Raw genomic sequence first — 17,788 nt, 5'->3', positions numbered from 1 at the left:
ACTGACACTGGATCAATAAATACAATGAGTAATTGTAAATTGAGTAAAAGACCACTGGACTTGGTAACCACTCTGTGTCCAAAGTCTAACAAGTCAATGAACAACTGTATAAATAAAAATATAGTCACCAAACTCACAATGTAAATGAAAGGAACAGTTATTCAACCTTACAAATTTGTTGAGCAGAATCAGTGACTATAGATGTAAAATTGTGTGGACCAGTTTGAGCACATTAGCAGCAGAGACATCTGAGAATTTACTGATGTGGGAAAGGCTGAACTGGTAGATTTTTCAATTTCAGAATTGCAATGTTGGGCAACTCATTAAATTTTTCAGCTTGCAGTTTACAAATTCATGAACATTAAAATCTGAAGAGGGGATCTCTAAGGATCTCCTCTTCAACAGTCTGGAGCCCTACAGAAAATTCATATACTAAATGTCATCTTTAGGATCATGACTTCCTTCATGGAGAATCTTGAAATATATACTTTGATGAAATGAAACAATGCACACTGTCTATAGACATGTCAATTCCACTGGAATCTGTCCTATATTCTGCTCTCTCACTTCTCATTGCTACAGGGCATCTTCTGAGTTTCAAGCAACATCGATGGGGAACAGGACAGATGTGACAGAGTTTATCCTCCTGGGGCTAACCAATGCCCCTGAACTACAAGTCCTCCTCTTTATAATATTCACTCTGATTTACTTCACCAATATGGTTGGGAATCTGGGAATGATTGTGTTGATCCTCTGGGACTCTCGTCTCCACACTCCCGTGTACTTTTTCCTTGGTCACCTGTCTCTGGTGGATGTTTGCTACTCTTCAGCAGTCACTCCCACGGTTGTAGCTGGTCTCCTTATGGGAAACAAAGTCATCTCTTACAATGCTTGTGCTGCCCAGATGTTTTGTTTTGCAGCCTTTGCCACTGTGGAAAATTTCCTCTTGGCATTAATGGCTTATGACCGCTATGTAGCGGTGTGTCAACCTTTACATTATACCACCATCATGACAAGAAGTGTATGTGCTTGTCTGACCACAGTCTGCTACACTGGGGGTTTCCTGAATGCTTCCATCCACACTGGAGACACATTCAGTCTCTCTTTCTGTAAGTCCAATGTGGTCCACCACTTCTTCTGTGATGTTCCAGCAGTCATGGTTCTCTCTTGCTCTGATAGACATGTTAGTGAGATGGTTCTTGTTTATGCAGCCAGCCTCGTTATCTGTTCTGCTCTGTTTGTTATCTTGATATCTTACACGTTCATTTTTATCACCATCCTAAAGATGCGCTCAGCTGCGGGGTACCAGAAGGCTCTATCCACCTGTGTTTCTCACTTCACTGCAGTCTCTATTTTCTATGGGACACTTATATTCATGTATTTGCAGCCCAGCTCCAGTCATTCCATGGACACAGACAAAATAGTGTCTGTGTTTTATACCATGGTCATCCCCATGCTGAACCCTGTTGTCTACAGCTTGAGGAACAAGGAGGTTAAGCGTGCATTTAAGAAGGTTGTTGTGGGGTCTGGCCCTGTGGTGCAGTAGGTTAATCCTCCGCCTGCAGCGCAGGCATCCCACGTGGCTGCTGGTTCTAGTCCTGGTTGCTCCTCTTCCAGTCCAGCTCTTTGCAATGGCCTGGGAAAGCAATAGAAGATGACCCTGCACCTGCATGGGAGACCTGGAAGAAGCACCTGGTTCCTGGCTTCAGATCGGCTCAGTTCTGGCTGTTGCGGACATTTGGGGAGTCAACCAATGAGAGGAAGACCTTTCTCTCTTTCTCTCTCTCACTGTCTGTATCTCTACCTGTCAAATAAATAAATAAAAATCTTTAAAAAAATTTAAGAAAAGAAGGTTGTTGTGAAGTCGAAACTGTTTATCGGATTGTGGCTTAAATGTTGTAGGATGCAGAATAACAAAGTTTCACTCCTTTGTGAACTTCTCCAGGCACCTAATGAGATCTTAATTCCCACATCAAATTATAGAAGTAATATCCTTACTTTCTCAAATATAATATAATATAATATAATATAATATATCTTTACTTTTTCTATATTTTAGAAAAAATATATACAGTGACAGAAATGTAATCCCTTGTTCAGAATGGCTAAAATGATGTATTAAATGTTTTGGTTGCACATGTATGGAAAAGGAGGAGACTTTATTTATTCAATGTTTCTATGTGTATTTTCTCTCTCTTATGCCAGTACTAGCAAGGATGTAAAACAGGGATGAAAATAAGCCCATGGCTGGCGCCACAGCTCACTAGATTAATCCTACGCCTGTGGCTCCAGCACCTGGGTTCTAGTCCCGGTTGGGGCGCCGGATTCTGTCCCTGTTGCTCCTCTTCCAGTCCAGCTCTCTGCTATGGCCCGGGAGTGCAGTGGAGGATGGCCCAAGTCCTTGGGCCTTGCACCCACATGGGAGACTGGGAGGAAGCACCTGACTCCTGGCTTCGGATCAGTGCAGCGTGCTGTCAGCGACACGCCGGCCATAGCTGCCCCTTGGGGGGTGAACCATATCAAATACTGCATAAAAATCAGTATGATTATACTGACTTGTAGTTCAGGGGCATTGGTTAGCCCCAGGAGGATAAACTCTGTCACATCTGTCCTGTTCCCCATCAATGTTGCTTGAAACTCAGAAGATGCCCTGTAGCAATGAGAAGTGAGAGAGCAGAATATAGGACAGATTCCAGTGGAATTGACATGTCTATAGACAGTGTGCATTGTTTCATTTCATCAAAGTATATATTTCAAGATTCTCCATGAAGGAAGTCATGATCCTAAAGATGACATTTAGTATATGAATTTTCTGTAGGGCTCCAGACTGTTGAAGAGGAGATCCTTAGAGATCCCCTCTTCAGATTTTAATGTTCATGAATTTGTAAACTGCAAGCTGAAAAATTTAATGAGTTATATGTTATATTTCCTTTTCCTTCTCTCATTTTATTGATTTTGGTCTTATCTCTCCTTTTTTTGTTAGTTGTGACAATGTTTTCAATTTTGTTAATTTTTTAAAAAACAGCTCTTCGTTTTGCTGATCTTTTGTAGTATTTTTTTTTGGATTCAATTCTGTTGATTTCTTCTCTAATTTTTCCTAATAGTTTTGGGTCTGGTTTGCTGCAGATTTTCTAGATCCTTGAGATGCATTGATAGCTCATTTATTTGGTGCCTTTCCAATTTCTTGATGTAGGCACCTTTTGCTATAAACTTTCCTCTTAACACTGCATTTGCTTTATCTCATAAGTTTTGATATGTTGTGTTGTTATCTTCATTTGCTTCCAAAAAGTTTTTGATTTCTCTTTTGATTTCTTCTAGGATCCACTGACATTCAGGGCATGTTGTTTTGTCTCCATGTGTTTGCATATGCTCTAGGGATTCCTGAGTTGCTAATTTCTACCTTCATTCCACTGTGGTCTGAAAAGATGCTTGGTGTGATTTAGATTCTTTTGAATTTGCTGAGACTTGCTTTATGGCCTAGTATGTGGTCAGTCCTATAGAAGGTTCCATGCACTGCTGAAAAGAATGTGTATTCTTCAAGTGTAGGATGAAAGTTCTGTAGATATCTGTTAGATCCATTTGGTCTATAGTGTCCATTCAATCTGCTGTTTTCTTGTTGATCTTCTGTCCGGTTGATCTATTTCTGAGAATGGAGTATTGAAGTTCCCAATACTATTGTACTGGAATCTAAGTCTCCCTTTAAGTTCCTTAACATATCTTTAAATAGCCTGGTGCCCTGTAATTAGGTGCATATACATTTATAATAGTTATATCTTCTTGTTGAATTGTACTTTTAATCATTGTATAGTTCCCCTTTTTGTCTCTTGTAACAGTTTTTGTGTTAAAGTCTATTTTGTCTGATACTAAGATGGCTATGCCAGCTCTTTTTTTTTTTTGGCATGGAGTATCTTTTTCCCACCTTTCACTTTCAGTCTGCATGCATCTTTAAAAGATGTGTTTCTTGTAAACAGCAAATAATGGGCTTTGTTTTTTAATCCATTCAGCCAGTCTGTGTGTTTTAACTGGGGAGTTGAGGCCATTAACATTCAATGTGACTATTGATAAGTAGTGACTTTGCCCTGCCATTTTCCAAAGATATTTCTAATATATACTTTGACCTTCCTGTGATCTTTTACTGAGAGATTTTCTTCCTGTACCTTCTTTCATATGATGACTGTGTTTCTGTGTTTCTGTGTGTAACATATCTTTAAGCATCTTTTGCAGGGCTGGATGAGTGTACACACACTCTTTTGTTCTCTGCCCCAACAATTTGTTATTTAGGAGGATGTGTAAGGGTTTGGAGATTTTCTTAAAAGAAAGCTCCGCAGATTAATTGCATTATTAAAATTCATCTTTTGCAGGCAAAATTTACATTTAATAAAACTCTCCAATTTTAAACAAATCTTCCTTGAGCTTTTATAAATTACGTGTTTGTGTGCCTAGTACCATAATAATGATACAGATCATTTTCCACATTCCCAAAAGATTCATTCATGTTCCTCTGTGATCATGTTCCTCTTTTCTGACTCCCAACTTGATGCAATCACTTAATCTGTTTTTTTGCTGTATAGGAGGTCAAATATATGGACTTGCTTCACATGTAAAGTTTTTTTTTTTTTTTTTTTTTGGACAGGCAGAGTGGATAGTGAGAGAGAGAGACAGAGAGAAAGGTCTTCCTCCTGCTGTTGGTTCACCCTCCAATGACTGCCATGGCTGGCGCGCTGCGGCTGGTGCACCGCGCTGATCCAAAGGCAGGAGCCAGGTGCTCATCCCGGTCTCCCATGGGGTGCAGGGGTCTAAGCACTTGGTCTATCCTCCACTGCCTTCCCAGGCCACAGCAGAGAGCTGGCCTGGAAGAGGGGCAACCGGGACATAATCCGGCGCCCTGACCGGGACTAGAACCTGGTGTGCTGGCACCGCTAGGTGGAGGATTAGCTTATTGAGCCGCGGCGCCAGCCACATGTAAAGTTTTGAGACTGGTTTCTTTCAATCTGTAAATCTAAAGATTGCATATTTAGTATTGTGTTTCCTTTTATTGATAAACAGCATTCCATTGCATGAATGTTTCAGAGTTTGTTGATCAATTAATATTTTGGAGGACACTTGAGTAATTTCTAGACAGAGAATTATGAAAAAACTCAACATAAACATTCATGAACAAATTTTTGGGTGGACATATGTTTTATTTCTAGTGGAGTGCATTTTCAGGTCACATGGCAAGTGTGTTTTAACTTTATAAGGAACTGTCTGTTTTCTAGTGTCTAAACTCTTCTGTGTTCTCATTGTTAATGTACGAGAGTTCCATTTACTCCACGTTGTCTCAAACTCATCTGCAGATGATTTTTCTTATGCAGTCATATTCAAATAGGAATCATTCACACAATAGAGAGACTCTTCCATAATACCCTTCAAATTAGTTAGTGTGGCAAAAAGAGCCAATTGTCAGGGCAAGTCAAAAGGTTAAGGCCAAAGTGTTTTTCCGATGCAATTCTTTGAATGACTGGCAATGTTGAACTTCACCCAAGACCTGTGATTCTGTAAAATAATGAGCTGAACAAATCCTTCTACATGCTCTTTCTTCCAGAAGTTGCCTAATGCAAGGACCTGTCAGTCCCTACATGATTTTGATAGGACTCACAGATGTTCTTTGTGTTTATCTATGACAAGTTCAAAGACTGGGACCCTCTAAAGTCCTCACTTTTTGTCTCAAAAATGAGTAGTCAGCTTACTAGTCCCCAGTGATAAATCAGAAGAAATAGTTGTTAGCCAAGATCAATATTGTCTCCTGCCCTCAGGGTGAGTCACTATATGATCTTTCTCAACAACCACTACGAAAAATAGTTTGAACTCAGGTAAGATTTTTTGATCTACCATTATTGTCCCTGTCACCCTGACATCCCACTTCCCGTCACTGAATTCTCTCTCACCTTGTTTATTCTTCCCTCATAAATGGTTAACTAAAATGTTCATCTTCACTGACCCGTCAGAACAAAGTGTTTACTAACCAACTTGAACCAGCATCAGTTAAACTTTTCTCCTCCCCACAGGACTCTGAACTTTGGCCCACTTTAATCCTGAGCCAACATCAGAATTCAGAAAGATTTTCCTTTATGTGACTAAAGATACTCTATAGACCTTACTTATTTCTCTCTATGAAACACGAGACCTTATCTCCCCAAACTTTCATGTTTGTACATCTTCTAGTCTGGGTTTCTCCTTATTAAAATATTTTACCTCTTCCTACTGCAATATTCCCTTCTTTTCTCCTACAAGGCCATTTAAATAATATTCCTTTTTTAAAGATTTCTTAAATTTATTTGACAGATAGAGTTAGACAGTGAGAGAGAGAGAGAGAGAGAGAGAGAGAGAGATAGGTCTTCCTTCCATTGGTTCACTTCCAAAATGGCCACCACGGCCAGCACGGTGCCGATCCGAAGCCAGGAGCCAGGTGTTTCCTCCTGGTCTCCCATGTGGGTGCAGGGCCCAAGCACTTGGGCCATTACTCCACTGCCCTCCTGGGCCACAGCAGAGAGCTGGACTGGAAGAGGAGCAAGCAGGACTAGAACCTGGCGCCCATATGGGATGCTGGTGCCTCAGGCAGAGGATTAACCAAGTGAGCCACGGTGCCGGCCCTAAATAATATTCTTAACTAAACTGGATATTGAGCTGATTTATATTTAAAAGCACTTTGGTACAGATTCATTGTGGATTAAGTTAACTTTAGTTACTAGCCTGGAAAACTGAGTGTCAGTCTATTCACTCATTCATTATTCCATCCTTCCATCCTCCCATTCATTGATTCAATAAAGCTTCATTTAAAACTCATTATTGTGGCTTAGTAAGGCATAATCTTAAGTAATCTAAAACCATGGAATCCCTTCTCTGTGGTTTTTTGGTGGTGGTTGTCAGGTTATGGGGCACAAGAGAGTTTTTTGGGAGATTTGTAGGAATTGAAGAATTAAATCATAGCAGCATCCATTGTCATAACTCACCTCTTGAGGAGAGCAGATTCTGGGCTGGAAAATGCTTCAGTTTCCCAAGTCCATATCTATTTTTAGCTTCTCTGTCACCAGGACAGTGTGTGTATTCAGTTCCACAATGGGGAAACCTTGGTGGTTTCTACCAAGGCCAGAGTCAGCAGCTGCAGACAAGATTTCAGTCTGTTGCTATGGACTCTAACTTGTGCTCTGCCACATTAAATTCATTTTGCTTTCCCAACCACTTTCTCTGTGTACCTCAACCTGCAGAGTCAGATGGGAAGAAACAAACCTATAGTAACCATTTAAGTAGTATGTGTAATTGCATAAGATTGAGTTCCAATAACAAATTTGCTGTTTGGATCCTGCCTGCTACATTTGTCTGAAGCAACACACTGAGCACCAGTGAGCTTAACACAAACTGCAAAATTCCTGTTTTCTAAGAACTTACAACCTAATAAGGGAAATTAAGTATCTACATAACTGAAAGTATCACATGGAAAGAACTTAATTGTTTAATATATATTCAAAATAGGGCTGAAGATTTTATGACATATTGAAGTAGCATTTTTGGATAGGGAACACTTTGATGTCTAAAATACATCATTGTTATTTTCCTTTTTATTGCCACATGATATTTTAAAATGATTCACTTACTCAAACCCTTATCTTCATCTCTTCTGAAGTCTTTTCCCATCACTAAGAGTCTGATGTATATGGCATATGTTGATAAGTAATCTAAGGTTACAATTCTACATTTTTGACTGACTCTATCAAATTGGAATTACCAAAAGAATTGGTTCACAATATGTTGACTAAAAATGGTGGGCCAAACTTGATAGCAAGTGTTCTGCCTATGTTTCATGAGACTTTCTAAGAAGGATACACTATTTTTAAGGGGTCTTAAAGGAGACTGTAGTAGAACCAGTCTTTGGAGAGATGATGGTGTTAGAGAATAGATGAGCTCTCATGCTCATGGAAAGCATTGGCTAATTTTGTGTTTGTAACTATGGAGAAAGTTTTTTTTGTTTGTTAAACTCAAAGACTGATTGAGTTTCTTGAGCTCTTTATAGATTCTGGATGCTAATCTTTAATCAGTTGCATAGTTTGTAAATAGTTTCTCCCATTCTGTAAGTTGTCCACTCACTTTGTTGTATGTTTCCTTTGCAATGCAGATGCTTCTTAGCTTGATGTAATCCCATTTGTCGATTTGTCGAGAAGTCTTTGCTTATGCCAATGTTTTTTTTTAACTTTTATTTAATGAATATAAATTTCCAAAGTACGATTTATGGATTACAATGGCTTCCCCCACATACCATCCCTCCCACCCACAACCCTCCCCTTTCCCACTCCCTCTCCCCTTCCATTCACATCAAGATTCATTTTCGATTATCTTAATATACAGAAGATCAGCTTAGTATACATTAAGTAAGGATTTCAACAGTTTGCTCCCACACAGAAGCATAAAGTGAGAAATAATAGATGATTTTTTTTAAATGATGATGAAATCAGATCAGACCTATTGTCATGTTTAATCCCAGTGAGAGTCAAGTTGGGAGTTGATAATTTTTTTTTTTTTTTACAGAGGATCAGTTTAGTATACATTAAGTAAAGATTTCAACAGTTTGCACCCCCATAGAAACACAAAGTGAAATATATTGTTTGAGTACTCGTTATAGCATTAAATCTCAATACACAGCACATTAAGGACAGAGATCCTACATGAGGAGTAAGTGCACAGTGACTACTGTTGTTGACTTTACCAATTGACACTCCTGTCTATGGCATCAGTAGTCTCCCTATGCTCCAGTCATGAGTTTCCAAGGCTATGGAAGCCCTCTGAGTTCTCCGACTCTATCTTGTTTAGACAAGGTCATAGTCAAAGTGGAGGTTCTCTCCTCCCTTCAGAGAAAGGTACCTCCTTCTTTTTTTTTAAACTTTTATTTAATGAATATAAATTTCCAAAGTACGATTTATGGATTACAATGGCTTCCCCCACATACCGTCCCTCCCACCCACTACCCTCCCCTTTCCCACTCCCTCTCCCCTTCCATTCACATCAAGATTCATTTTCGATTATCTTAATATACAGAAGATCAGCTTAGTATACATTAAGTAAGGATTTCAACAGTTTACTCTCACACAGAAACATAAAGTGAGAAATAATAGATGATTTTTTTTTAAAATGATGATGAAATCAGATCAGACCTATTGTCATGTTTAATCCCAGTGAGAGTCAAGTTGGGAGTTGATAATTTCTTTCTTTCTTTCTTTCTTTCTTTCTTTCTTTCTTTCTTTCTTTCTTTCTTTCTTTCTTTCTTTCTTTCTTTCTTTTACAGAGGATCAGTTTAGTATGCATTAAGTAAAGATTTCAACAGTTTGCACCCCCATAAAAACACAAAGTGAAATATATTGTTTGAGTACTCGTTATAGCATTAAATCTCAATACACAGCACATTAAGGACAGAGATCCTACATGAGGAGTAAGTGCACAGTGACTACTGTTGTTGACTTTACCAATTGACACTCCTGTCTATGGCATCAGTAGTCTCCCTATGCTCCGGTCATGAGTTTCCAAGGCTATGGAAGCCCTCTGAGTTCTCCGATTCTTATCTTGTTTAGACAAGGTCATAGTCAAAGTGGAGGTTCTCTCCTCCCTTCAGAGAAAGGTACCTCCTTCTTTGAAGACCTGTTCTTTCCACTGGGATCTCACTCGCAGAGATCTTTTGCCAGAGTGTCTTGGCTTTCCATGCCTGAAATACTCTCATGGGCTTTTCAGCCAGATCCGAATGCCTTTAGGGCTGATTCTGAGGCCAGAGTGCTATTTAGGACATCTGCCATTCTATGAGTCTGCTGAGTATCTCACTTCCCATGTTGGATCACTCTCCCCTTTATTTATTCCATCGGTTAGCGTTAGCAGGTACTAGACTTGTTTATGTGCTCCCTTTGACTCTTAGTCCTTTCATTATGATCAATTGTGAACTGAAATTGATCACTTGGAATAGTGAGATGGCATTGGTACATGCCACCTTGATGGGATTGAATTGGAATCCCCTGGTATGTTTTTAACTCTACCATTTGGGGCAAGTCAGCTTGAGCATGTCCCAAATTATACATCTCTTCCCTCTCTTATTCCCACTCTTATGTTTAACAGGGATCACATTTCAGTTAATTTTTAACACTTAAGAATAACTGTGTATTAATTACAGAATTAAACCAGTCATATTAAGTAGAACAGACAAAAAAAACTACTAAGAGGGATAATGTATTAAGTTGTTCATTAACAGTCAGGACAAGAGCTGTTCAAGTCACCGTTTCCCATAGTGTCCATTTCACTTCAGGAGGTTTCCTTTTTGGTGTTCAGTCAGTTGTCACCGATCAGGGAGAACATATGGTATTTGTCCCTTTGGGACTGGCTTATTTCACTCAGCATGATGTGTTCCAGATCCCTCATTTTGTTGCAAATGACTGGATTTCGTTGTTTCTTACTGCGGTATAGTATTCTAGAGAGTACATATCCTATAATTTCTTTATCCAGTCTACTGTTGATGGGCATGTAGGTTGGTTCCAGGTCTTGGCTATTGTGAATTGTGCTGCAATAAACATTAGGCTGCAGACCGCTTTTTTGTTTGCCAATTTAAATTCCTTTGGGTAAATTCCAAGGAGTGGGATGGCTGGGTCGAACGGTAGGGTTATATTCAGGTTTCTTAGGAATCTCCAGACTGACTTCCATAGTGGCTTGACCAGTTTGCATTCCAACCAACAGTGGGTTAGTGTCCCTTTTTCCCCACATCCTCGCCAGCATCTGTTGTTGGTAGATTTCTGAATGTGAGCCATTCTAACCGGGGTGAGGTGAAACCTCATTGTGGTTTTGATTTGCATTTCCCTGATTGCTAGTGACCTTGAACATTTTTTCATGTGCCTCTTGGCCATTTGGATTTCCTCTTTTGAAAAATGTCTATTGAGGTCCTTGGCCCATCTCTTAATTGGGTTGTTGGTTTTGTTTTTGTGGAGTTTCTTGATCTCTTTGTAGATTCTGGTTATTAACCCTTTATCTGTTGCATAGTTTGCAAATATTTTTTCCCATTCTGTCGGTTGTCTCTTCACTCTCCTGACTGTTTCTTTTGCAGTACAGAAACTTCTCAATTTGATGCAATCCCAAATGTTAATTTTGGCTTTGACTGCCTGTGCTTCTGGGGTATTTTCCAAGAAGTCTTTGCCAGTACCTATATCTTACAGGGTTTTTCAAATGCTCTCTAATAATTTGATGGTTTCGGGTCATAGATTTAAGTCTTTAATCCATGTTGAGTGGATTTTTGTGTAAGGTGAAAGGTAGAAGTCTTGCTTCATGATTCTGCACGTGGAAATCCAATTTTCCCAACACCATTTATTGAATAGACTGTCCGTACTCCAGGAATTGGTTTTAGATCCTTGATCAAATATAAGTTGGCTGTATATGTTTGGGTTGATTTCTGGTGTTTCAATTCTGTTCCATTGGTCTATCCATCTGTTTCTGTACCAGTACCATGCTGTTTTGATTGATTACAACTGCCCTGTAGTATGTCCTGAAATCTGGTATTAATGCCTCCAGCTTTGTTTTTGTGGTACAAGATTGCTTTAGCTATTCGAGGTCTCCTGTGTCTCCATATGAACTTCAGCATCATTTTTTTCAGATCTGAGAAGAAGGTCTTCGGTATCTTGATTGGTATTGCGTTGAATGTATAAATTGCTATCGGGAGAATGGACATTTTGATGATATTGATTCTTCCAGTACATGAGCATGGAAGATTTTTCCATTTTTTGGTGTCCTCTTCTATTTCTTTCTTTAAGATTTTGTAATTTTCATTGTAGAGTACTTTGATGTCCTTGGTTAAGTTTATTCCAAGGTATTTGATTGTTTTGGCTATCATGAATGGGATTGATCTTAGAAGTTCTTCCTCCACCGCGGCATTGCCTGTGTATACAAAGGCTGTTGATTTTTGTGCATTGATTTTATATCCTGCTACTTTGCCAAAATCTTCTATGAGTTCCAATAGTCTCTTAGTAGAGTTCTTTGGGTCCCCTAAATAAAGAGACATATCATCTGCAAAGAGGGATAGTTTGAGTTCTTCCTTCCCAATTTGCATCCCTTTAATTTCTTTCTCTTGCCTAATAGCTCTGGCTAGAACTTCCAGAACTATATTGAATAGCAGTGGTGAGAGTGGGCATCCCTGTCTGGTACCAGATCTCAGTGGAAATGCTTCCAACTTTTCCCCATTCAATAGGATGTTGGCTGTGGGTTTTTCATAGATTGCTTTGATTGTATTGAGGAATGTTCCTTCTAAACCCAGTTTGCTTAGAGTTTTCATCATGAACGGGTGTTGTATTTTATCAAATGCTTTCTCGGCATCTATTGAGATAATCATATGGTTTTTCTTCTGCAGTCTGTTAATGTGGTGTATCACATTGATTGTTTTGCGCACATTAAACCATCCCTGCATACTAGGGATAAATCCCACTTGGTCTGAGTGGATGATCTTTCTGATGTGTTGTTGCATTCTATTGGCGAGAATTTTATTGAGGATTTTTGCATCTATGTTCATCAGGGATATTGGTCTGTAATTCTCTTTCAGTGCTGCATCTTTTTCTGGCTTAGGAATTAAGGTGATGCTGGCTTCATAGAAAGAATTTGGGAGGATTCCCTCTTTTTCGATTGCTCTGAATAGTTTGAGAAGAATTGGAGTTAGTTCTTCTTTAAATGTCTGGTAGATTTCAGCAGTGAATCCATCTGGTCCTGGGCTTTTCTTTGTTGGGAGGGCCTTTATGACTGTTTCAATTTCTGTCTCAGTTATGGGTCTGTTTAGGTTTTCGATGTCTTCCTGGTTCAATTTAGGTAGGTTGCATGTGTCCAGGAATCTATCCATTTCTGATGGGTTTCCCTGTTTGCTGGCATAAAAGTCCTGTAGTAATTTCTGATGATTCTTTTTATTTCTGTGGTGTCTGTTGTTACGTTTCCTTTTTCATCTCTGATTTTATTGATTTGGGTCTTTTCTCTTCTTTTTTTTAGTTAGTTGGGCCAATGGGGTGTCAATTTTGTTTATTTTTTCAAAAAACCAGCCCCTCATTTGACTGATTTTTTGTAAATTTTTTTTATTCCATCCTGTTGATTTCTTCTCTGATTTTAATTATCTCTCTTCTCCTACTAGATTTGGGTCTGGTTTGCTGTAGGTTTTCTAGATCCTTGAGGTGAATTGAAAGCTCATCTATTTGGTGCCTTTCCAATTTGTTGCTGTAGGCACCTATTGATATAAATTTTCCTCTTAACACTGCTTTTGCTGCGTCCCATAAGTTTTGGTATGTTGTGCTGTTATCCTCATTTACTTCCAGAAAGTTTTTGATTTCCCTTTTAATTTCTTCTATGCCCCATTGTTCATTTTGGAGCATGTTGTTCAATCTCCATGTGTTTGTGTATGCTCTAGGGATTCCTGAGTTGCTAATTTCCAACTTCATTCCTTTATGGTCTGAGAAGCTGCATGGTATGACTCTAATTCTTTTGAATTTGCTGAGACTTGCTTTATGGCCTAGTATGTGGTCAATCCTAGAGAAGCTTCCATGTACTGCTGAGAAGAATGTAAAGTCTTTAGCTGTAGGATTGAGAGTTCTGTATATATCTGTTAGATCCATTTGGGCTATAGTGTCGTTTAAATCTACTGTATCCTTGTTGATTTCTGTCCTGTTGATCTGTCTATTTCTGAGATTGGAGTATTGAAGTCCCCCAGTACTATTGTATTGGGTTCTAAGTCTCCCTTTAAATCCCTTAACAAATCTTTTAGATAAACCGGTGCCCTGTAGTTAGGTGCATATACATTGATAATTGTTATATCTTCTTGTTGTATTGATCCCTTAATCATTATATAGTGTCCCTCTTTGTCTCTCTTAACAGTTTTTGTGGTAAAGTTTATGTTGTCCGATATTAAGATGGCTACACCCGCTCTTTTTTCATTTCTGTTGGTATGGTATATCTTTTTCCAGCCTTTCACTTTCAGTCTGTATGGATCTTTGTTGGAAAGATGTGTTTCTTGTAAGCAGCAAATAGATGGGTTTTGTTCCTTAACCCAATCAGCCAACCTGTGTCTTTTAACTGGACAGTTCAGGCCATTCACGTTCAATGTGACTAATGATAAGTGGTAACTTTGCCCTGCCATTTGCCAAAGATAAGTTCTAATATATGCTTTGAAAAATCTGTGATCTTTTGCTGTGAGGTTTCCTTCCTTTACCTTCTTTCATACTGATGACCGTGTTTCTGTGTTTCTGTGTGTAACACATCTTTAAGCATCTTTTGCAGGGCTGGACAAGTGGTGACAAATTCTTTCAATTTCTGTTTGCTATGAAAGGTCTTTATTTCACCTTCATTCACAAATGAGAGCTTTGCAGGATATAATATTCTGGGCTGGCGGTTTTTCTCTCTTAGTATCTGGGCTATATCTCGCCATTCCCTCCTAGCTTGTAGGGTTTCTGATGAGAATCAGCTGTTGGTCTAATTGGAGATCCTCTGAGAGTAATCTGACGTTTCTCTCTTGCACATTTTAGGATCTTTTCTTTATGTTTCACTGTGGAGAGTTTGATTACAACGTGTTGTGGTGAGGATCTCTTTTGGTAGTGTTTATTAGGGGTTCTGTGAGCTTCCTGTACTAGGATTTCTCTGTCCTTCTGTAAACCTGGGAAATTTTCTGCTAATATCTCACTAAAAAGGCCTTCTAATCCTTTCTCCCTCTCCATGCCTTCAGGAACTCCTAGAACCTGAATGTTGGGTTTTTTAATAGTATCCTGCAGATTCCTGACAATATGTTTTAGATTTCTAATTTCCTCTTCTTTTCTTTGGTCTGACTGTATCCTTTCCTGTTCTCTGTCTTCTAAGTCCGATATTCTCTCTTCTGCTTCACCCATTCTGTTTGTAAGGCTCTCTATTGTGTTTTTCATTTGACCTATTGAATTCTTCACTTCATTATGATTTCTCGTCACTATCACAGTTTCATGTTCTACTAGTTGTTTCGTTTCATTTTGATTCCTCCTTAATATTTCATTTTCACGAGAGAGATTTTCTATCTTGTCCATTAAGGATTCCTGTAGTTCAAGAATTTGTTTTTGAGAACTTCTTAATGTTCTTATCAATTTTTTGAGATCTGCTTCTTGCATTTCTTCTATCTCATCATCTTCATAATCTTGAATTGGGGTGTCTATTTCATTTGGGGGCGTCATGGTGACTTCCTTGTTTTTATTACCTCGGTTTTTGCGTTTGTTATTTGGCATATTGGAGATATTTGGTTTCTTCACTGTGGTGCTTTTTCTTGTTATACTATGACTCTAGATTAAGTGGACTGTCTGTTTTTGATGGAGCCTTAGGGCTTGAGATGGGTGTGGCCTGAGAGTTCTGTTTGGTGTGCCAAAGGTAACACTCCCAGGTTAGGCATGGTAGATCTCTCTCTCTCTCTCTCTCTCTCTCTTTGATTCATAAGGGAAGTAATTCCGCACAGCTGAACGAAGTTGGAGGTAGTTAGCAGGCAAATGATATACCCACAGGAGGCAGAGATCAGAAGCTCTTTCCCAAGGACCACACAGGGAGTCTGTTCTGCCCTCAGAGTGGGCTCAAATTCTCCTTCAGTCTCCCACTGGGTTGCCAAAGTTATGGAATTGTAGCGTCTCTGAAGAGTGCTCACGTGAATTCCGTGAGTTCTCTCCCCCACCGTCTCTTTTTTCACAGTCTCAGTTCAGTATCACCACACATTTACTAGGTCCTAATCTCCTGTTAATTTGCCCCGCCCAGAGTCAGGTTTTTCTGCTAGGCTCAGGGCCGGTGCAGACCTGAGGGCGCTCTGCTTATGACGTATGTCCAAGATGGCGCCTGCTCTTTGTCTTGCTCGCCCTTGAGAGGTGAGCGGAGAGAGAGAAACCCGTGTCCATACCAGTCACCTGGAAGAGGACTATAAAGGGGGAGAGAGACAACATGCACCAGAAACATCTAAGAGGAACATCTATCTGAAGGAACACCTGTGCAGCCCCCGAGAGAGCCGGCCGGCGGTGTGCCGCTCCCCCACGGAAGTGGGGAAAGTGGCAGGGGGAACCGCCCTTCCACGGAGGTGGAAGGGTCGGTAGCCAACCCGGGAAGAACCAGTAGCAAACCCGGGGAGGGCCGAGCAGACCAAAGAACAGCGCAGGGTCCTGTGTCGTTCCTCCACGAAGAGGGGGGGCGACATAAAACAGTAAGTAATTTAAGATTGTTTAGTGAAAAATTCCTCAAATATGCCAATTAAAATATTATCATATTGTCTTCACAAATTTGAACTCTTAGAAAATTTATTCAAGTAGGGAAAAAAGCAACATTAGATTTATATGATGGTATACCAAATAATATATTAATATACACATATAATGTTAATACATATATTAATAATACATATATTAATAATAATAAAAATAATAATCATTAAAATACATATATTAATAATAAACATACTAATACACATATATAATAATATTAGCTAGGAGAAAGAAAATACACATAAAAACAGTGAAAAATCAGGCATCCTCCTTTTGAATAGAGTAGAACCAAAATATTTATATTTCCTTTTAGCTATTTTATCCAGACATTATATTTTTGATCATTGTGCCTACTTTTTATAAAATATAGACTTTTAAAAATAAAAGAATATTACTTCCATAATTTAGCATTGATGTGGGGCTTAAGATGTCACTGGGTAGCTGGGAAAGATCAGAGAGGAGTGAATCTTGGTTATTCTGAATCCTAAAACGTTAAAGTCACAATCTTGTTACAATTTTGCCTTCGCAACAACCTTTTTGAATGCACGTTTCACCTCCTTGTTCCTCAGGCTGTAGACAACAGGGTTCAGCATGGGGATGACCATGGTATAAAACACAGACACTATTTTGTCTGTGTCCATAGAATGACTGGAACTGGGCTGCAAATACATGAATATAAGAGTCCCATAGAAAATGGAGACTGCAGTGAAGTGAGAAACACAGGTGGATAGAGCCTTCTGGTACCCCGCAGCTGAGCGCATCTTTAGGATGGTGATAAAAATGAACGTGTAAGATATCAAGATAACGAGGAGAACAGAAAATATAATGAGGCTGGATGCATAAACAAGAACCATCTCGCTAGCATGTCTGTCAGAGCAAGAGAGAACCATGACTGCTGGAACATCACAGAAGAAGTGGTGGACCACATTGGACTTACAGAAAGAGAGACTGAATGTGTCTCCAGTGTGGATGGAAGCATTCAGGAAACCCCCAGTGTAGCAGACTGTGGTCAGACAAGCACATACTCTTCTTGTCATGATGGTGGTATAATGTAAAGGTTGACACACTGCTACATAGCGGTCATAAGCCATTAATGCCAAGAGGAGATTTTCCACAGTGGCAAAGGTTGCAAAACAGAACATCTGGGCAGCACAAGCATTGTAAGAGATGACTTTGTTTCCCATAAGGAGACCAGCTACAACCGTGGGAGTGACTGCTGAAGAGTAGCAAACATCCACCAGAGACAGGTGACCAAGGAAAAAGTACATGGGAGTGTGGAGACGAGAGTCCCAGAGGATCAACACAATCATTCCCAGATTCCCAACCATATTGGTGAAGTAAATCAGAGTGAATATTATAAAGAGGAGGACTTGTAGTTCAGGGGCATTGGTTAGCCCCAGGAGGATAAACTCTGTCACATCTGTCCTGTTCCCCATCAATGTTGCTTGAAACTCAGAAGATGCCCTGTAGCAATGAGAAATAAGAGAGCAGAATATAGGACAGATTCCAGTGGA

The 17,788-nt window shown here is 39.4% G+C and overlaps 2 protein-coding genes across 2 annotated transcripts; one reads left to right on the top strand and one right to left on the bottom strand.

Annotated features, from left to right (window-relative positions):
- The first annotated feature begins 610 nt into the window (after positions 1 to 610).
- On the top strand, positions 611 to 6,224 carry LOC100344800 (olfactory receptor 5B3-like). The gene is made up of 2 exons (XM_008273288.3): positions 611 to 1,513; positions 6,123 to 6,224. Exons 1-2 carry the CDS (start codon positions 611 to 613, stop codon positions 6,222 to 6,224), a joined length of 1,005 nt encoding a protein of 334 aa, XP_008271510.2.
- A 10,559-nt stretch (positions 6,225 to 16,783) lies between these two features.
- Positions 16,784 to 17,710, bottom strand: LOC100352901 (olfactory receptor 5B3-like). The gene has a single exon (XM_002709173.4). It carries the CDS (start codon positions 17,708 to 17,710, stop codon positions 16,784 to 16,786), a length of 927 nt encoding a protein of 308 aa, XP_002709219.3.
- Between the last annotated feature and the right edge of the window lie 78 nt (positions 17,711 to 17,788).

Source organism: Oryctolagus cuniculus, chromosome 1, assembly GCF_051225735.1.
Source record: "Oryctolagus cuniculus isolate XC-2025 breed Fujian yellow rabbit chromosome 1, ASM5122573v1, whole genome shotgun sequence".
In the NCBI taxonomy this organism is placed as follows: Eukaryota; Metazoa; Chordata; class Mammalia; order Lagomorpha; family Leporidae; genus Oryctolagus; species Oryctolagus cuniculus.
The sequence above is the reverse complement of the archived record's forward strand: the minus strand, read 5'-3'. Positions and strand labels throughout refer to the sequence as shown.

Excerpts from the sequence above, each read along its gene's own strand:
- LOC100352901 (XM_002709173.4), bottom strand. The coding sequence starts at position 17,710 with ATGGGGAACAGGACAGATGTGACAGAGTTTATCCTCCTGGGGCTAACC.
- LOC100344800 (XM_008273288.3), top strand. The coding sequence starts at position 611 with ATGGGGAACAGGACAGATGTGACAGAGTTTATCCTCCTGGGGCTAACC. Across the intron at positions 1,514-6,122 it reads TTAAGCGTGCATTTAAGAAG|ATACTCTATAGACCTTACTT; the intron begins GTTGTTGTGGGG and ends ATGTGACTAAAG.